Source organism: Erinaceus europaeus, chromosome 20 (assembly GCF_950295315.1).
Source record: "Erinaceus europaeus chromosome 20, mEriEur2.1, whole genome shotgun sequence".
Classification (NCBI taxonomy): Eukaryota; Metazoa; Chordata; class Mammalia; order Eulipotyphla; family Erinaceidae; genus Erinaceus; species Erinaceus europaeus.
Genome location: NC_080181.1, coordinates 18728075 through 18743383, shown reverse-complemented (window position 1 = coordinate 18743383; position 15309 = coordinate 18728075). Strand labels below are relative to the sequence as shown.

The 15309-nt window shown below is 46.6% G+C and overlaps 1 protein-coding gene and 1 long non-coding RNA gene across 4 annotated transcripts in view; one reads left to right on the top strand and one right to left on the bottom strand.

Annotated features, from left to right (window-relative positions):
* Positions 1-15309, top strand: part of LOC132535000 (uncharacterized) — a 74257-nt gene that overhangs the window by 58545 nt on the left and 403 nt on the right. The window contains exon 4 of one of the 2 annotated variants that reach the window (XR_009546772.1): positions 1456-1495. The exons of the other annotated variant lie outside the window; for it this stretch is intronic. This is a non-coding gene — a long non-coding RNA (uncharacterized LOC132535000). Of the gene's footprint in view, positions 1-1455; positions 1496-15309 lie in introns of those variants that run through there. 2 annotated transcript variants of the gene reach the window in all.
* Positions 1019-15309, bottom strand: part of LOC103128757 (NXPE family member 1-like) — a 50653-nt gene continuing 36362 nt past the window's right edge. Inside the window, exons 1-5 of one of the 2 annotated variants that reach the window (XM_060180026.1) lie at positions 10034-10177; positions 6339-7069; positions 3258-3319; positions 2136-2351; positions 1019-1769 (exon numbers count right to left, since the gene is read on the bottom strand). In XM_060180026.1, coding sequence (XP_060036009.1) covers positions 1234-1769; positions 2136-2351; positions 3258-3319; positions 6339-7069; positions 10034-10132 — 1644 coding nt within the window. In that variant the 5' untranslated portion in view covers positions 10133-10177 and the 3' untranslated portion in view covers positions 1019-1233. Of the gene's footprint in view, positions 1770-2135; positions 2352-3257; positions 3320-6338; positions 7070-10033; positions 10178-15309 lie in introns of those variants that run through there. The other variant, XM_060180025.1, reaches the window with a different exon arrangement.

The following is a 15309-nucleotide window of genomic DNA, read 5'->3' as shown; positions in this document are numbered from 1 at the left end:
GCAAAGTCATAATCAGCATATAATTTCAAACGTTATCTTTATAGATAGTTTCATAAACTATCTATCAATTTGCCCATTTTTCCTGCTACATTCCTGCCTTCAGCTCCTTCTAAGTGACACCTACACGTATTACTACTTCTGAGTCTCCTTCCTTTTCCTCCCCTTCTCTCAGAAAAGGGAAATAGTGCCAGACTTACTTGGGTGTTTTCTAGATTTGCTTCCCTTTCAGTGATGGTATAAAAGCAAGACTCCTGGATACAGACACTGCAGGTACTAGTGGAATTGGAGTTCAGAGTCCTCTGGTCTTCTTCCCTGATCCTTTACCCCTCTGGGAGTACGGACTATAATTCTTCATGGGGTGCAGAAGGTGGGAGTTCTGGCTTTCGTAACTGCTTCTCTACTGGACATGGACATTGATACGTCAACTTATACCCCCAGCTTGTTTCTGTCTTTCCCTAGTGGGCTAGGGCTCTGGAGAGGGGAATTCCTAGGGCACAGCGGTGAGGTGTGATTTTTCTGATAGATGAAAACTTCCAAGGTTGGGAGATATTACCATTCTTATTCTTATTACTATTATTTGCTTTGTTTGGTCTGGTTTTAATTTAGAGCTATAGCTGGAGCTCAATTCCACTAATTCCAGCAGCCATTTTTTTTTAAAAAAAATCATTTTATTAGGGTGTTTGTGGTTTATAGTGCAGTCATTGACACATGGGTACAATTTCTCATCTCCCCATGATAGGGGTCTCTAAAATACTCTCACCCTAATTTAGGTATTTTTTTCATCATCATGTACCAGCATCCAGGGCCCCCTCCACTAAACTCTTCTCTTTCTTCCCAGACAGAGTCCTTTTCCTTGGTCCAATATACCAAACCCAGCTCAAGTCCTACTTTGGGTTTTCCCTTTCTGTCCTTGTCTTATGAGTTAGATAAGACCACTCATAAGCAGACAGACATTTTTAAAAATAGAAGACGAGAGTTACAGAGAGAGGAGAAAGAGAGAGATTCCTGTAACCCTGGTTACACTGTTCATGAAGCTTCTGTTCTGTAGGTGGAGACCAGGGACTTAGACTGGGCGAACTACTTCCCAAGTCCAAGGTTGGGAATGCCATCCTTTTCTCGTCTGTCATTATTTATCCCACCACATCCAAAGACTTTGCGTTCATTTGTACCAAGCTTTTTGTTTGTGTAAACAAAGCATATTGGGTCTTGGCAGCCTTGCTAGCTAGCCATGCCTTAGCAAATGTAATTTAAGAACAAGTTAACCTGATTGGCAACCACAGTGTTGGGCGGGTGGAGATTGTTGGCGTCAAAAGCGATGGTCATGTCCCAGGCGTCGATCAGTCCCACGTCGAGGTCTTTGAAAACATCCTTGAGGATGAGGAGGTGAACGTGACCGTGGAAGTCGCTGAACCTCTCGGCGTCCAGGTGCATCTCCCGGACGTTCTCCGTCTTCAGGATCACCTTCGTGCCCGGGCTCCTGAGGAGCAGCCTTTCGACGGCCCTGCGGATGGCGAGGACCCTGCGGGCGAACACCTCCACGGGGAAGGCCCGGAAGTGCTGGCCCAGCGTGATGGCGACCGCCGTGTTTCTGTCGCCAGGGATCCGGTCAATCTCCCGAGGGATGTAGGCCACGTCTATCATGGAGTAGAGCCGGACGGTGACGAAGGGATAGGTGTGTCTTTTCCAGTGTATCTGAATGTCGTTCTCCGCATCCATGAGCAGATGATGCTGAAAGACTCCGTTTCCGTGAAAGCCCAACAGCTTCAGTGCTGATAAAAGGGGAAAAGTTCTGTTAATTGGAAGGTTATGGCTCATGCCACCAAAAGAATACAGTATTTTATTGTAACCATACACTTGCTACCATATATGTGAGTGGCAGATTCCTATCCGTTGGTGTAGGAAGGCCTGTTCTTATATTTATCAAAATGTAATGTTTTCACTGGAATCAACAGAGAACAGCAGATCTTATGGAAAAAAGGAATAAATCATACTGTAAATCACAAAGGCTCACCGAATGCTTAGATGTGGAAATAATTAACATATGAGAAAAAAAGCCTCCTTAAAATCTCTATGAGGGAGGCCCGGGAGACGTCAAGATAGTTGAATTTCTAACAGAAGGAAATGGAGCCTCGTACTTTTGACGAGTTTGGGGAAGTAGTCGACCCACTGTCTCAGGGTGGAGTCTCCCAGGAGGTAGACGAGCTTCCCTTTCAAGCAGGCAGTCGCCTTGGCCGTGTCAAACTGCGTCTGGCTGCAGAACGTGGGAGTCCACCTTCCCTGGAGAGCGTAACCGCCGGGCACGGGGACCTGCATTCCAGTCCGGCATCTCTCTTTTTGTGTCTCTTCGGTCTCTGGTAAGAGAGGGAGGTAGCTCGTCAGTTACCGTAGTTACCCATGTTTAATATCCAGGGGTTCCCCCCCATTTAGGTTCTTTTAAGTCAGAGTCCTTGCATTTAGTTTTTTTCAGCATTGTCTCGACTAGTTATTTAGTTCCATTCTTTGACCTATGTTTGTTTACTTCCTCCAGGTAATTTACTAGTTTGTAAATTGTCCACTATATGCTGTTAGTTCTTGCCATCATAAAATCACCAGCCAAGTTATGTGTGGGTTCATTTCTGGACTCTCAGTTCTGTTCTGTTATTCTCTGTGTCTGCTTCTGTGACTAGACCAGATGGTATCGAGTGTTAAGTCTTGGTCGTATGGTTTGAATCTGGGGTTTCTGATGCTTCTACTTTTTATCTATCCCCACCCGATGAATATTTTTGATGATTGAAATGTTTTGTAGTTCTACATAAAAAGTATTTTTCTTGTCACACCTTTTGGAAGAATTGCCATTGTGATTTTGATAGGGATTCCATGCAAATGTATGTTGCTTCCAGACTATAACTTCCAAAGCAATGAAAAAACATGTATATGATTTTTTACACCACTAGGGCTTGCTGGGGCTTGGTCCCTTCATGACGGCTCCCTGGTTGTCTCCCTCACCACCCTCCCCTTTTCACTCCCCCTTTTATGTATAGAGATAGGAGAAGCAGAAAGGGAGGGAGGAAAAAAGAGATACCTGCAGCACTGCTCCACCACTCATTAAGCTTCTACCATGAAGGTGGGAACCAGGGGCTTGAACCTGGGCCCTAGACATAGTAGCATGTTCCCCTTATTGGATGTGGCACCCCTGGCCCCTTTACTGTCCTTTAGAGCAGAACATCACCTCGAACACTTGCCAAATGCCAAGCCCTGTAGGATAGCATAAAACTCACGGTTACACCGGGAGACGTCGACATACTTCAGGCCGTTGATCATTTCCACGCCCACATTGGACCTTGAAAACAAACAGGACAGTCAGTCAGCCTGGCGTCTGTCCACACAGTACAGGCAGGCACAGAGATTTGCTTGTGGGTGATGGCTGATGGCTGAACACAATTCTTTGCAAATGAAAAATGCTACTCATGTAAATTTTGCTTCTATTAGGCATGGTATTTGAATTAGGAATTTGCAAAGCATCTGAAGACCAAGGTAGCTCTGCTCACTGGCCACCTCTGCTCTGGATATCGGGGAGACTCAAGTTCCAGCAGATCCTAGCAAGCTTTCTCCTCTAGTGATGATTCCATTTGACTTTCAAGTTCCTATGACGCATCTGTGGGTTACTGTGAGATTCTAAGTGTCCAGACCTTTTCAGTTTATCCACCTAAACTTTTGCAACTCAGTAGGCGGAACAACCTTTCAGACTGTAAATGCAACTGCTCTATTGACAGTTCTCTGTGGGTTTTTCCCTTCCTGAGACGTTCCAGATGTTTCACATGACATGAAAGCCTCTTATCTTAGAGGTCCTACTTCCCTCCTTCTGTTTTCTGCCATGTTGCCTTCAGGTTTTCCGCGTGTTGCTTCCTGAAGATCCCATGTTTTATGGAGAAGGGGAACAATAATGGTGGCCAGGTGGTGGTGCACCTGGTTAAGCGCACACACGACAGTGCGCAAGGGCCCAGGTTTGAGCCCCTTTTCCCCACTTGCAGGGGGAAACTCCACAAGTGATGAGGCAGGTGTCTCTCTATCTCTCTCCCCCTCTCTTTCTCCCCTCTCAGTTTTTCTCTCTCTATCCAATAATGAATTAATAAATTTAAAAGGGGGGAGGGAGAGAGAGAGAAAGGTAATAGTGCATTTGCCTCATCCACTGCTGTCTCTTCCTTTTAGCTATCAAAGTAGCTGGAGGTAGTGGTCATGCTGATGTAAGAATCAAGACACACACAGTACCTTTTCCCTCTAGCTGACAAAAGACTCTTAAGTTTGTGCCAAAGTTCCTGTTTTTCTCTTTTTATTCACTTCACATCTGCAAAGGTATGCACAAAATTAGCAGTTGGAAAATATATATGACTCAGCTGCCAAGCACAGCAGACAGAGGTGAGGCCTGATTCCCTGGTACAGTTGTTTTTTTTCTGCTTCTTCTTTTCCATATCTCCACATCCTATACTCTCCTTCCTTCCTCTGTCTTTTGATTGCTTTTGTGGAAAAGATTATAAATTTGACTGTGAAATTTCAAACTATGGGACTGCTGACATCATGTCACTGCATCTGGTTCCCAAACTTAGGCCATGGAAATAGCCAGGGGAAAAGTAGTACCAGAGTGAAGCAGAAAGAAAATATGGATGGAACCCTTGAAGCCTACAAAATGTCAGCAAATGAGTGAAATAAAAGATCTGAAACTAAGTGGGGGTCTTAGGGGTTTGCCAGAAGATGTGTGATTTTCAGGGGCACCGAGTTACTCCTCGCAAATCTTCGAAGGGGCTCATGAAGAGACTCCGATAATTCAATATAATGAAACATCGGCTTTCCCAACGTAGAGGAGCCCTGGAAGAACAGGAGTCAGAGTGCACTTGTGAGCACGAGAGGAGGGCATGGCATCGGCTCAGTCATGTGTAATAGGAGAGGAGCGTGATCACAGAAACGGTCTATGGTGGGGGCTGGGGGGCTCACCTGGTCAACCATGTGTGAGGACCCTTATCGGAGCCCCTGGTCCCCTCCTGTGGCGGGGCGGGAGGAGCTCTGCAAATAGTGGGACAGCACTTGTTGGTGTGTGTCTTTCATTTTCTCTACCCTTCACCCACTAGACATCCTCCTCTCTCTCTCTGTCTCTAAATAAAAAATGGCCACTGGGAACATTGGGATTATGCAGCCAGTAAGTCACAGTAATAGCCCTGTTGGCAAAAAGAAATGCTAACGAATGAAGTCAAAGTACACATTGTGGAGTTCTTTTCTTTTTCTTTTCTTTTTTTTTTTTCCTCCTCCAGGGTTATTGCTGGGCTCGGTGCCTGCACCATGAATCCACCGCTCCTGGAGGCCATTTTTTCCCCCTTTTGTTGCCCTTGTTGTAGCTTCGTTGTGGTTATTATTATTGCCGTTGTTGACGCAATTCGTTGTTGGATAGGACAGAGAGAAATGGAGAGAGGTGGGGAAGACAGAGAAGGGGAGAGAAAGATAGACACCTGCAGACCTGCTTCACCGCCTGTGAAGCGAGTCGACTCCCCTGCAGGTGGGGAGCCGGGGGCTCGAACCGGGATCCTTACTCCGGTCCCTGCGCTTTGCGCCTCATGCGCTTAACCCACTGCACCACCGCCCGACCCCCCTGGAGTTCTTTTCAATTAGGTTAGTAGAATGTGACTCAAAATACGAAGGACTCCTAGAATGCTTGTGAGGAATTTTCAGTACAAATTCAGGAACATCTGGTCATGAGACAAATGGAGTAGGACCCATAGGAATGGGCTTTTTGGAAACATTTACTTAGGCTACAGAATGCAGACTGCTTTAGAGGGGCTGGGTGGTGGTGCACCTGGATTTAAGCCCCTGCTTCCCACCTGGAGGGGTTCCATTTCAAAAGCAAAGCCGTTCTGTAGGTGTCTTTCTCTCCTTCTCTTTATGTCCCCATCCTCTCCCAATTTTACTGTCTCCTATCTAATAATGATAATAACATTAATATGCATTGGAGAGGGTAGGAATGGCAGGAGCAAGTGATTTTAAGTAATCTAAATGAAATTTCATTGAAAAGGCCAGGCGAACAATGGGAATAGTGAACAGGGAGCCCATGAGCCCAGCACACATCTGAGACCACAGCCTTTTGGTTTGTTTGTTTAAACAAAGCCCTGCTCAGCTCGGGCTTGTGGTGGCGCTGGGGACTGAACCTGGGACCTTAGAGCCGCTGGCAAGATCGCCTTTTGCATAAGTACTGTGCTGTCTCCCCAGCCCATCTGAACAAGTGTTGAGTGTAAGAGAGGTGACGCTCAGTATGGAGGTGGGAAAGGAGCTTTGCCCAGGTGTGCATCTCTCAGTAAACCTAAGAGTACATTTACCTTTGGAAGAGACTTTGTTCCTGGACAGTCAGGTAGGACATGTGATTCTTGGTAAACATGTTGGCGAAGGCGTCGCAGGGAAAGTGCGGGGGCTTCACGCAGTAGAAGGCTTCCTGGTCCCGAGCTTCCAGGTACTCGCACAGCTCGGCAGTGGAGTTCAGCCTCAGGCCGCACTCGGTGAACACGTGCCTGGAGCCATTGACAAACTGGCCCTGGAAGGTGATCTTGTCGTAGCCCCGGTTCCTGGCCCTCCACAGGGCCGAGGCCCCCTCGCTGGGGTGCACCAGCCGCACGGACAGCCACGCGCGGCCCTGCCACGGCAGGCTGAAGCTCACCAGGTAGGAGCTGTTCTGCAGGTCCGTCACCCTGCCCGCCACCCCGGCCTTCAGGCCCGGGGACGCCAGGCGGGCCCTCAGGAAGTCCCCCCCATACTCCTTCCTGCGGCCCAGGTGGTCCCTGGCCTCCAGCAGCACGTGCAGCTGCTCCCCCCTGCAGTGCGTGCCCCGGGGGTTGAGGATGGTGGCTCTGCTCTGGGCGGCGCTGGTGGTGGCGTTCAGGTGGCTGAAGGGTCTGGGCGGGAAGAGCCGGTCCAGCCTCTCCACGAGCCCCTTTATTCTCAGCTCTGTCTCTGTGGGTGACCTCACGGGGCTCCCTGGGGCTGTGGGGACTGAGGGCCTCACTAGAGTCTCCCACTGAGGTGAAGAGAAGTGTAATTTCACGGTGGACCACGCCTACGAGGAGATGGAAATCGGGAGAACTAGCAAAGGAATCTTCCCAGCTCCATTGTTTGTAATTATCTGTTGACATTTTGTATGAAACACTGACAATTTCAGTGAAATACAGACTGCTATCTTTTACACTCATTGTTATAGAGAGCTCTGCAACTGTTATAAATACAGTGAGCGCTGGATGCGCAGTTCAGAAAACACAGAGGAACAGCCACCTGATTCCACGGCATCATACCTCTGGCAAGCTAGCGCACATTCATTTCTGGCGGACTTCTCTTGAGCGCTTACCTTCATTAATAGCCGTTTCTTCCACTGTTTTTCAGTGCAAGTCACCATTTGTCTCTTGGATTGTAGTATTTATTTATCGACATTGATCATATACTTAAAAATAATCTTTGATTTCTTTATTTTGGTTAGTAATTGAAACTGAGATGGTAGGGGGAGAGAGAGAAAGAGAAGGAGAGTGAAAGAGTGGTCTGCACTAGTACTCCACCACTTGTGAAGCTTACCCCCTTCAAGGGGAGGACTAGGGATTTGCACATAGTAATGTGTGCTCTACCGGATGCACCAACCTCCAGTCCTTGTAATAGAATTTTAAAGATGAGGACTAGCTCCTGTCACTCCTGCTTTGTCTCTGACATTCTCCATTATATCCAGTTCAGTCCAGCTCAAACACAACTCAGTTCCATCTTCTCCCTGATTAATTTCCTTCTATGATTCCCCACTATGATTTGGAAAAGTCCTTACATGACAGGATATTATGGTGTGTGCTGTCTTTTTTTTTTTTTTTTTTTTTTGCTTACCTCCAGGGTTATTGCTGGGGCTTGGTGCCTGCACTACAGATCCACCGCTCCAGGAAGCCAGTTTTTACGATTTGTACTGCCCTTCTTATTATCGCTGATGTTGTTGTTGGATAGGACAGAGAGAAATCAAGAGAGGAGGGAAGACAGAGAAGGGGAGAGAAGGATAAAGACACCTGCTTTACCGCTTGTGAAGTGACCCCCCCTGCAGGTGGGGAGCCAGGGGCTAGAACCAGGATCTTGGCGCCGGCTGTATGCGCTACTGCCCCCCCCCCCATTGTTTCACTTCTAAAGCTTCCCCCTGCAGATGGGGACCAGGGCATTTAATTGGGTCCTTTCCTGCTGTACTGTGTGCGCTCAGCTCGGTGTGACACCAGCTTGTTCTCATGCTAGTACTTTTTTCTAGAGCATTAGTCATGTCTGCTTCTTCTCTGGTTATGTACTTGAAAATTCCAGGTTCCCTTGGAATTTTTATACTGGTTGATGTCTTAGAGGTCCTCAAGTTGAGCAATTTCCCAGTCTGTAGATAGCAGTACTTGCAAGTCTTCCTCAACCTAGGCTTTCCACACTGCAGCCCAGGTCGATGGAATCACCCTCCCTACACGTCTTTCCCTGATACATATGTTTTTTTCAGTTGCTTCACAGGCAACCCTCTGACTGGATGAATGAAAGAGCTATAATTGTATAGTGGTGGCTTTCAGACATCTTCTAGAGCATGAAGAATGCCTGCAGAACAAATGACTGCAGCATCCATCAGAGCCTTCAGGGGTTGGTACAAAACTGTAAGGCAAATGGCGTAAAAATGAAATGAGGTATCATGGAGAAATAAAGGCCAGTAGAGTCTAGGTTGACGATTTGAAGTAAAAAGGAAAAACTGATGATGCTTTGTCAGTCAAGGACTAGGAAAAGATGCATTTGGGTGGAGAGGAAGTGCAGATGGTAGAGTAAAATGTCACTATGTCCAAGGACCTGGGTTCGAGCTTCTGTCCCCACCTACAGCACGGCATCTTCATGATCGGTGAAGCAGTGTTGAAGGCATCTCTCCTAGTTATCTCTTGCCTTCTCATTCCTTTTCCACCCTCTATCAAAAATGAAAAAGAAAAAGGAAAAGGAAAAATAGCCACCAGGAAACGGTGCAACAGTTCAGTGAGCCCCTGCTGTGGCTCCAGTGGCATGGAGAAACGAGAAGTTCCTAAGAGGAAAATCTTAAAATGTGAAAAACAAAACAAACCTAAGAGAAAGGGGAAACCCAAAATGGAAGAATCAATAATTTCAATATATTATTATTGAATAATATTGTGAGTTCAGATGGACAGGAACTCAGAAGTCACACAGGCTCCTGTGGTAAACTTGACTATGCATGGGCCTTGGGTCAGATTGATGTGGTAAACAGTTAGTTGTACTTGTTCTTTAAGTTTAGGAGCTGTTCTCTGCCCTGATCCAGCTTTCTAGTTCTATTCTCAACTCTGACTTCACCTTCCCAGACACTATTTTTAGTTCACCTCCATGTCAACTACCAAGCTCAAGAAGAAATACTCAGGTCATAAGCCCCTAGGAACATAATACCTAAAACAGACTTCCGCTAGACTTCCCTTACCACCCTAAAATCCCTATTCTCACCTGCTCCCTATTTCTCACGTGCAGGGAGAAAGCTTTGCAAGCAATGAAGCAGTGTTGGAAGTGTTTCCTTCTCTCTCCCTCTCTAGCTCTCCCTTCCTTCTGGATTTCTCTCCTCTGTCACTATGCAGTAAATTAATTGGGAGGGGGGAAAAGCTGCAAAGTAGGAGTATGTAGGGTTTGAGTGAACGCTATAAGGTATCGGAACTTGCTCATGATATAAGTCTGAAGTAGCTGGTATTGCTGCTGTAATAAAAAGGTAACAGGCCCCTCTGTGTCCCATGGGGGGGTGTCCTGTTAACTTTTTAGTGTGTTGGGCATGCATGCATGTGGCCCACAGTCTGCTCCCTGGGACCACCTTCACTAGAGCCAATGGGCTGAGACCGACTGAGAAGAGAGGACGTGCAGACTGTCTGGCCATCTTCAGGACTCGGGGGTGGGGAGGAGGGGGAGGTTGGTTGGGAGAGGAGAGTACAGAGCCCAAGCATTCAGGGAAGGAAAGGCCAGGTGCTCTGAGAGCTGCAAGTCAGGCTACAGAAGCACTTCCTACCTTTGTAGAGTTTCGAGAAATTGTCAACACGATCCAGGAAAGCATCGCAAAGGACACCAGCACCAGCAGCCCCTTCTGAGTCGTCACACTGGAGGACATGGCGGCTGCCCTAGGAGAGAAGACACAGGAGAGGACGCCCTGTGAGCGGTGAGCCTTCCTCTCTGCCCTGCCATTCTCCCCTGGCCTGGGCCTGGGCTCCTCTAGGGTGACCCACCAACGGCTTTCCCAGAGCCGGGACCTCTGCCCTTGTGCCCACTTTGTGAGTCATTCACCTGACTCTTATTGGCAATCATTACATCTATCTCCCATGATCACGAAATATTCAAACATCTCTCCTTTGGTCCATGTTATTTCCTCTGTTCCTGCACTCATTAAGAGTCTAGTGAGAGACAGAACAGATCCTTCCTTGGCCTTGGGTGGGTGGGAAATAAAGCTGTTTTTGGCACCAAAAGGTCATGCCCATGTTGCAAACCACTCTGTATAAGCCCCTGAGTGGATGTTGGCTATGTTACCTGGATGTGGATGGAGGTGTGGGAGGGTGGAGATTGCTGTCTGTTTGTTCAGCACTCAGTGTCCAGCTTGGAAGAAGATGCTCCTTCAGGGCTGATTCGCTCTGTATGCAAAAGAAGAGGTGATCAGACAAGGTCCAAGAAGCAGTGGAAAGAGGAGGAAAGGGTGGCAAAGTAGGGGAAGGAATGAGGAGAGAAGGAAAGAAGGGATCTCCTTTCACAGGTCCGTGTGTGTGTGTGTGTGTGTGTGTGTGTGTGTGTGTGTGTCCGTGGAGAAGGAAAATCCATTGCACGATTGCCGATGTCTTGTTTGGGGATATAAGATGGACGGCCCCTCCCCTTTCCCTGAAATCGAGATTGTGGGGAACGTCGTTGTGTGAGTGATGTCACCTTGTGGAATATAAAAAAGTTCTGTTTGGATCAGTTTGGGGGGGGAGTAAGACAGAGCACCCAGCAGATGGCAGACAAGGCAGGGTCAGCCTCTGGGCCGTGCGAGATGCAGCTTCTCCACAAGGCGCAGGACAGAACCCAGTTCATTTCCCTTCACTCCTTGGGGCTGGCCTGTGGCGCCTCAGTAGCTGAAGCATCAAGGTGGCATTTGCCTTCAGCGAAGCGATGGCACGTTTGCATCCTTCTTGGAATACAGGGGCCAGATCACTTTTAAATTTTTATCTATTTATTTATGCATGTATGTATGTGTGTGTATGTATGTATGTATGTATGTATGTATGTATGTGATTTTTACCAGAGCACTGGTCAGCTCTGGCTTATAGTAGTGCATTCATACAGGGAATTTGGATACTTGGGCATGAGAGTCACTTGACATAATCATTATGCTCTCTATCCCCACCCCAGATTACCTTTTAGAAGATGGCTTCATAGAAACACTGATTTGCAACATGGATTGCTGTTACTCTGATACAACCGTCCGTCCTCCCATGATGGGTGTCTGTGCGACATATAACCTACAGCGTTCTGTCACACCGTGTGTAGTAATATGCTAAGTAGCAAGATGTAGCAGTCATGTCTATTTTTAAATGGCTGTTTTGTTGAAGTTGAAGAATTCATTTTTTATGCTTTTGAAGGCTTATTGACTAGATAATCTACGTGCTTGATTTTGTAAAGATGCACACTATCTCCGTCAGTATGATTATGCACCTATGTGTAGACATTATATGTGTACACATCAATACATGAACATTTACTCATGAGTCTGTAAGTCAAGAGTTCTGGTTTTGGATTCCAAGCAGAAAATAAATCTATTTTGTTTTAGCTAGAATTAAAGTAGGGTGCACTGTGAGCTGTGGAACATCGTGGCAGGCGTTTCTTTTTCTCTTTTTCTCTCTCTGCGCACACACACACACACACTCACACACACATATGGGTTCTGTGTGTATACATATATCTTTCATAACTATTACCAGAACACTGCTCAACTCTGGCTTATGGTGGTGCAGGGGACTGAACCTTGAACTTTGGAGTCTTAGGCATGAGAGTCTCTTTGCTTAACGATTATGCTATCTATCCCCATCTACTTTCTCATTCGTTAAGTAAAAAAAAGTAATAAAATAAAATACAGTAACGTAAAATAAAATGGAAAAAGGGTGTGCACAGGGTGGTAGAATTGTATAAACAGAAAGCCCCGTGCGGGGAAGTTCCACTCCACCCCCCCCCCAAAAAAAAGACACAAAAAAGAAAGCTCTGCTAAGTGTAATTGATATTCCAAGATTTTATAATGACTTATATTGTGTTGTTGTTACCAAATCTTAGGTGAACACATAACTCAAAGTCACTTAGAGGTTATTGAAAAGTAAGATTGGAAATAAGTTTCCTATTGTAGTTCACAGAAGTTCTCAATTCCACCCATAGATTCTAGATAGTTGTATACCTGGGTTCCAGGGTAACCTGAAGGGGTAGATTAGCTTGGGCAGTTACAAGGAGAGAAATAGGCCCTGGTTTTGTTGGAGTCGTGAGCATTCTGCCCCATCCCCATCAACCTCCAGCTGTTCTAACCTGTGGTAGATGGTATTCTCTCTCCAACGTTCTGCTTTCCTCTCCCCATCACAGTTGCCTGATATGAGCATTATGAGTCAGTGTCTCTGCTCTGTAGACTTGTAGACTTTGGTAGACTTTATTAATATAACACAGACATGTAAGGATGACTCCAATTTATGCTCAGCTACTAACTAATGCGTGTACCTCTGTGGAGTAAATATGGAGTATTTCCAAGTTCATCTTTTTGACAGATACGGAGATCTGAACGTTTGCTTCAGTGCTAAGTCTGTGCTCAGGGTGTGGGCTGGGCTTGTAAAGATTCACATAAAAGTTTCATTTCAGTTGCCTGTATAGCTGAGTGTACAGGAGTTAGTGTTTACTGTCATGAGAGACGGCCATGCAAATGTGGCAGCAGTACTGGGTGGAACTCTATAAAGTAGTCGGGCATCTTAACTGGCCTTATCAACACAGCAAGCAAGGCCTTGGTGCACAGTTCTTATGGAGGAAGTGAGACACATCACAGATACTGATCACAACAGGATCAGAAAAGTTTTTTAGGATTACAGTCTTTCAATTTTTTATGTAATCACATAAGACAGAGCAAAATTGATAGGGAAGGGGGATAGAGAGGGACTGTGTGTGTGTGTGTGTGTGTGTGTGTGTGTGAGAGAGAGAGAGAGAGAGAGAGATAGAGAGAGAGAGAGAGAGATAGAGAGAGAGAGAGAGAGAGAGACTTGCAGCATTACTTCACTGCTTGTGCAGCTTCCCCCACAGGTGAGAACTGAGAGCTTGAATCCGTGTCCTTCTGCATGGGAGCATGTGAACTTTATCAGGCCCCCTCCCTCTTTCTCCACAACATTCTTCACAGAAGAGGCAAGCACCGAGGTCTGTAATGGGAATCCACACACAAAGACACATGTGCAGAATCCCTTCTGCTGTCTGACTGGTGGCGACCCATCCTGTCACAGCACCAGGTTCTAGTTTGTCCTCAGCTCAGGACCCCCCCCTCTGCAGAGACCCTCCCAGAATCACTGTGAACCATACCGATGTCTGCTACCTTCTGAATGCCTGTCCTAACTGTCAACACTGCCTAATCACACAGTGCCACGCACCACTCCTGGCAAGGAAGTGCCAGCCAGCGGCCATGACTGTGTGCCTGTCCGCTGCGCTTCTTTCTGGCTTCTTTCTCTGACAAAGAGTGACAACCTCTGTGCTATTCTGTGTGGTCCCGGGGACTTGTGTTGAGTGACTCTTGGGAGAAGATTCTCAGTACAGTTAGAACCTTGGTGAGAAGGAAGGCTCTTTTGTTGTGGATGGATACTGTTATTACTTCTGCAGAGTGAAATTTCAACCCCACACTCCACACACTTGAGAGATCTTGATAAAAGTGGACATTCCTTTGTGTGCTCGCTCTCCACCTCTCTCTAGTTTTAGTCTCTATTTTTCTGTCCTTTGTCTCTTTCAGTCTTTGCCAGGCCTTCCCTGCTACTAAGCAGTTTCTTTGGGTGGAAAGCAAGGTAAGAGGAGAAAACACCACAGACATCAAATTTCCTCCAGTGTGGTGAGGACTCAGTACCTCTGTAAACTTTCTAGCTTTTCTCCTTCTTTCCCCTCCCACACCCACCTCAGGAAAGCTCAGAAGAAGCAAGGCTAGGGTTTTTTTTTTTTTGACTTACCGTGGGAGCATCATCTCCTCTTGATGTGTGTGTGGGCAAGGGCCCCGTGAGCTCTAGGCTGGATCTGGAGACTGGGGACTGCTTGAGTTTCTCGTTTGTGTGAAGGCATTTCTGTCCCCCGTGCTCACCGTCATCTGGCTTATCAGCATCTCGGGGTGTAGACTGAAGATATCATAAAAAAGAACACAGCAGGAGAGCTGTACAGGAGTGCCCCAGGCAGCTTGCCCAGGCTTCTCTTTATTTATCTGTCTCTTTATTGGGGGTTAATGTTTTACAGTCGACAGTGAATACTATAGTTAGTACATGCATAACATTTCCCAGTTTTCCACATAACAACACAACTAGGTCCTCTGCCATCCTGTTCCAGGACCTGAACCCTCCCTCCACCCCGACGCCCCCCCCCCCCCCAGAGTCTTTGACTTTGGTGTAACACACCAACTCCATTCCAAGTTGTGTTCAGTGTTTTCTCTTCATTCTTTTAAATTCTTTTCTTTTTCTCCATCTATACATATGGTCGACAGATAGACAGACGGACGTGCATACACATGTATATTGACATATCGACACCAGGGTTATTCCTGGGGTTTTGGTTCCCTTTGCTTCTGGTGCTTTTTCTTTCTTTCTTTCTTTCTTTCTTTCTTTCTTTCTTTCTTTCTTTCTTTCTCTTCTCTGTTAGGTAAATACTGGCAGAATTGGAGAGAAAGGAGAAGGAGGAGCGGGAGGAGAAGAAGGCACAAGCATTACACCATTTCCACGCAGATGAAGCTCCCCCCTCATCCACTAGTTTCTTGCATTCGGTAGCCGGTGGCATGGAAACATGTAGCTTTACAAGGTGAGCCACTTTTTCCAGCCCCACAAACTGTCCCAAACAGCGAGGTGAAGCAGGTCTACAGGTGTCTTATCTTTTCCTTCCCTCTCTATATCCCTCTTCTCTTGTCAATTTCTAGCAGGTTCTCTAGACTCGAGAGACTGGGAACTTTTACACACAGACAGGATTAAACATTAGTAGTAGCGTAGGGACATGTGTGTGATGGCCAGAGGAGTGGCATTTGTATGTAGAAGGGGGTATGTGCTAGAAATGAGCGAACAAACATGT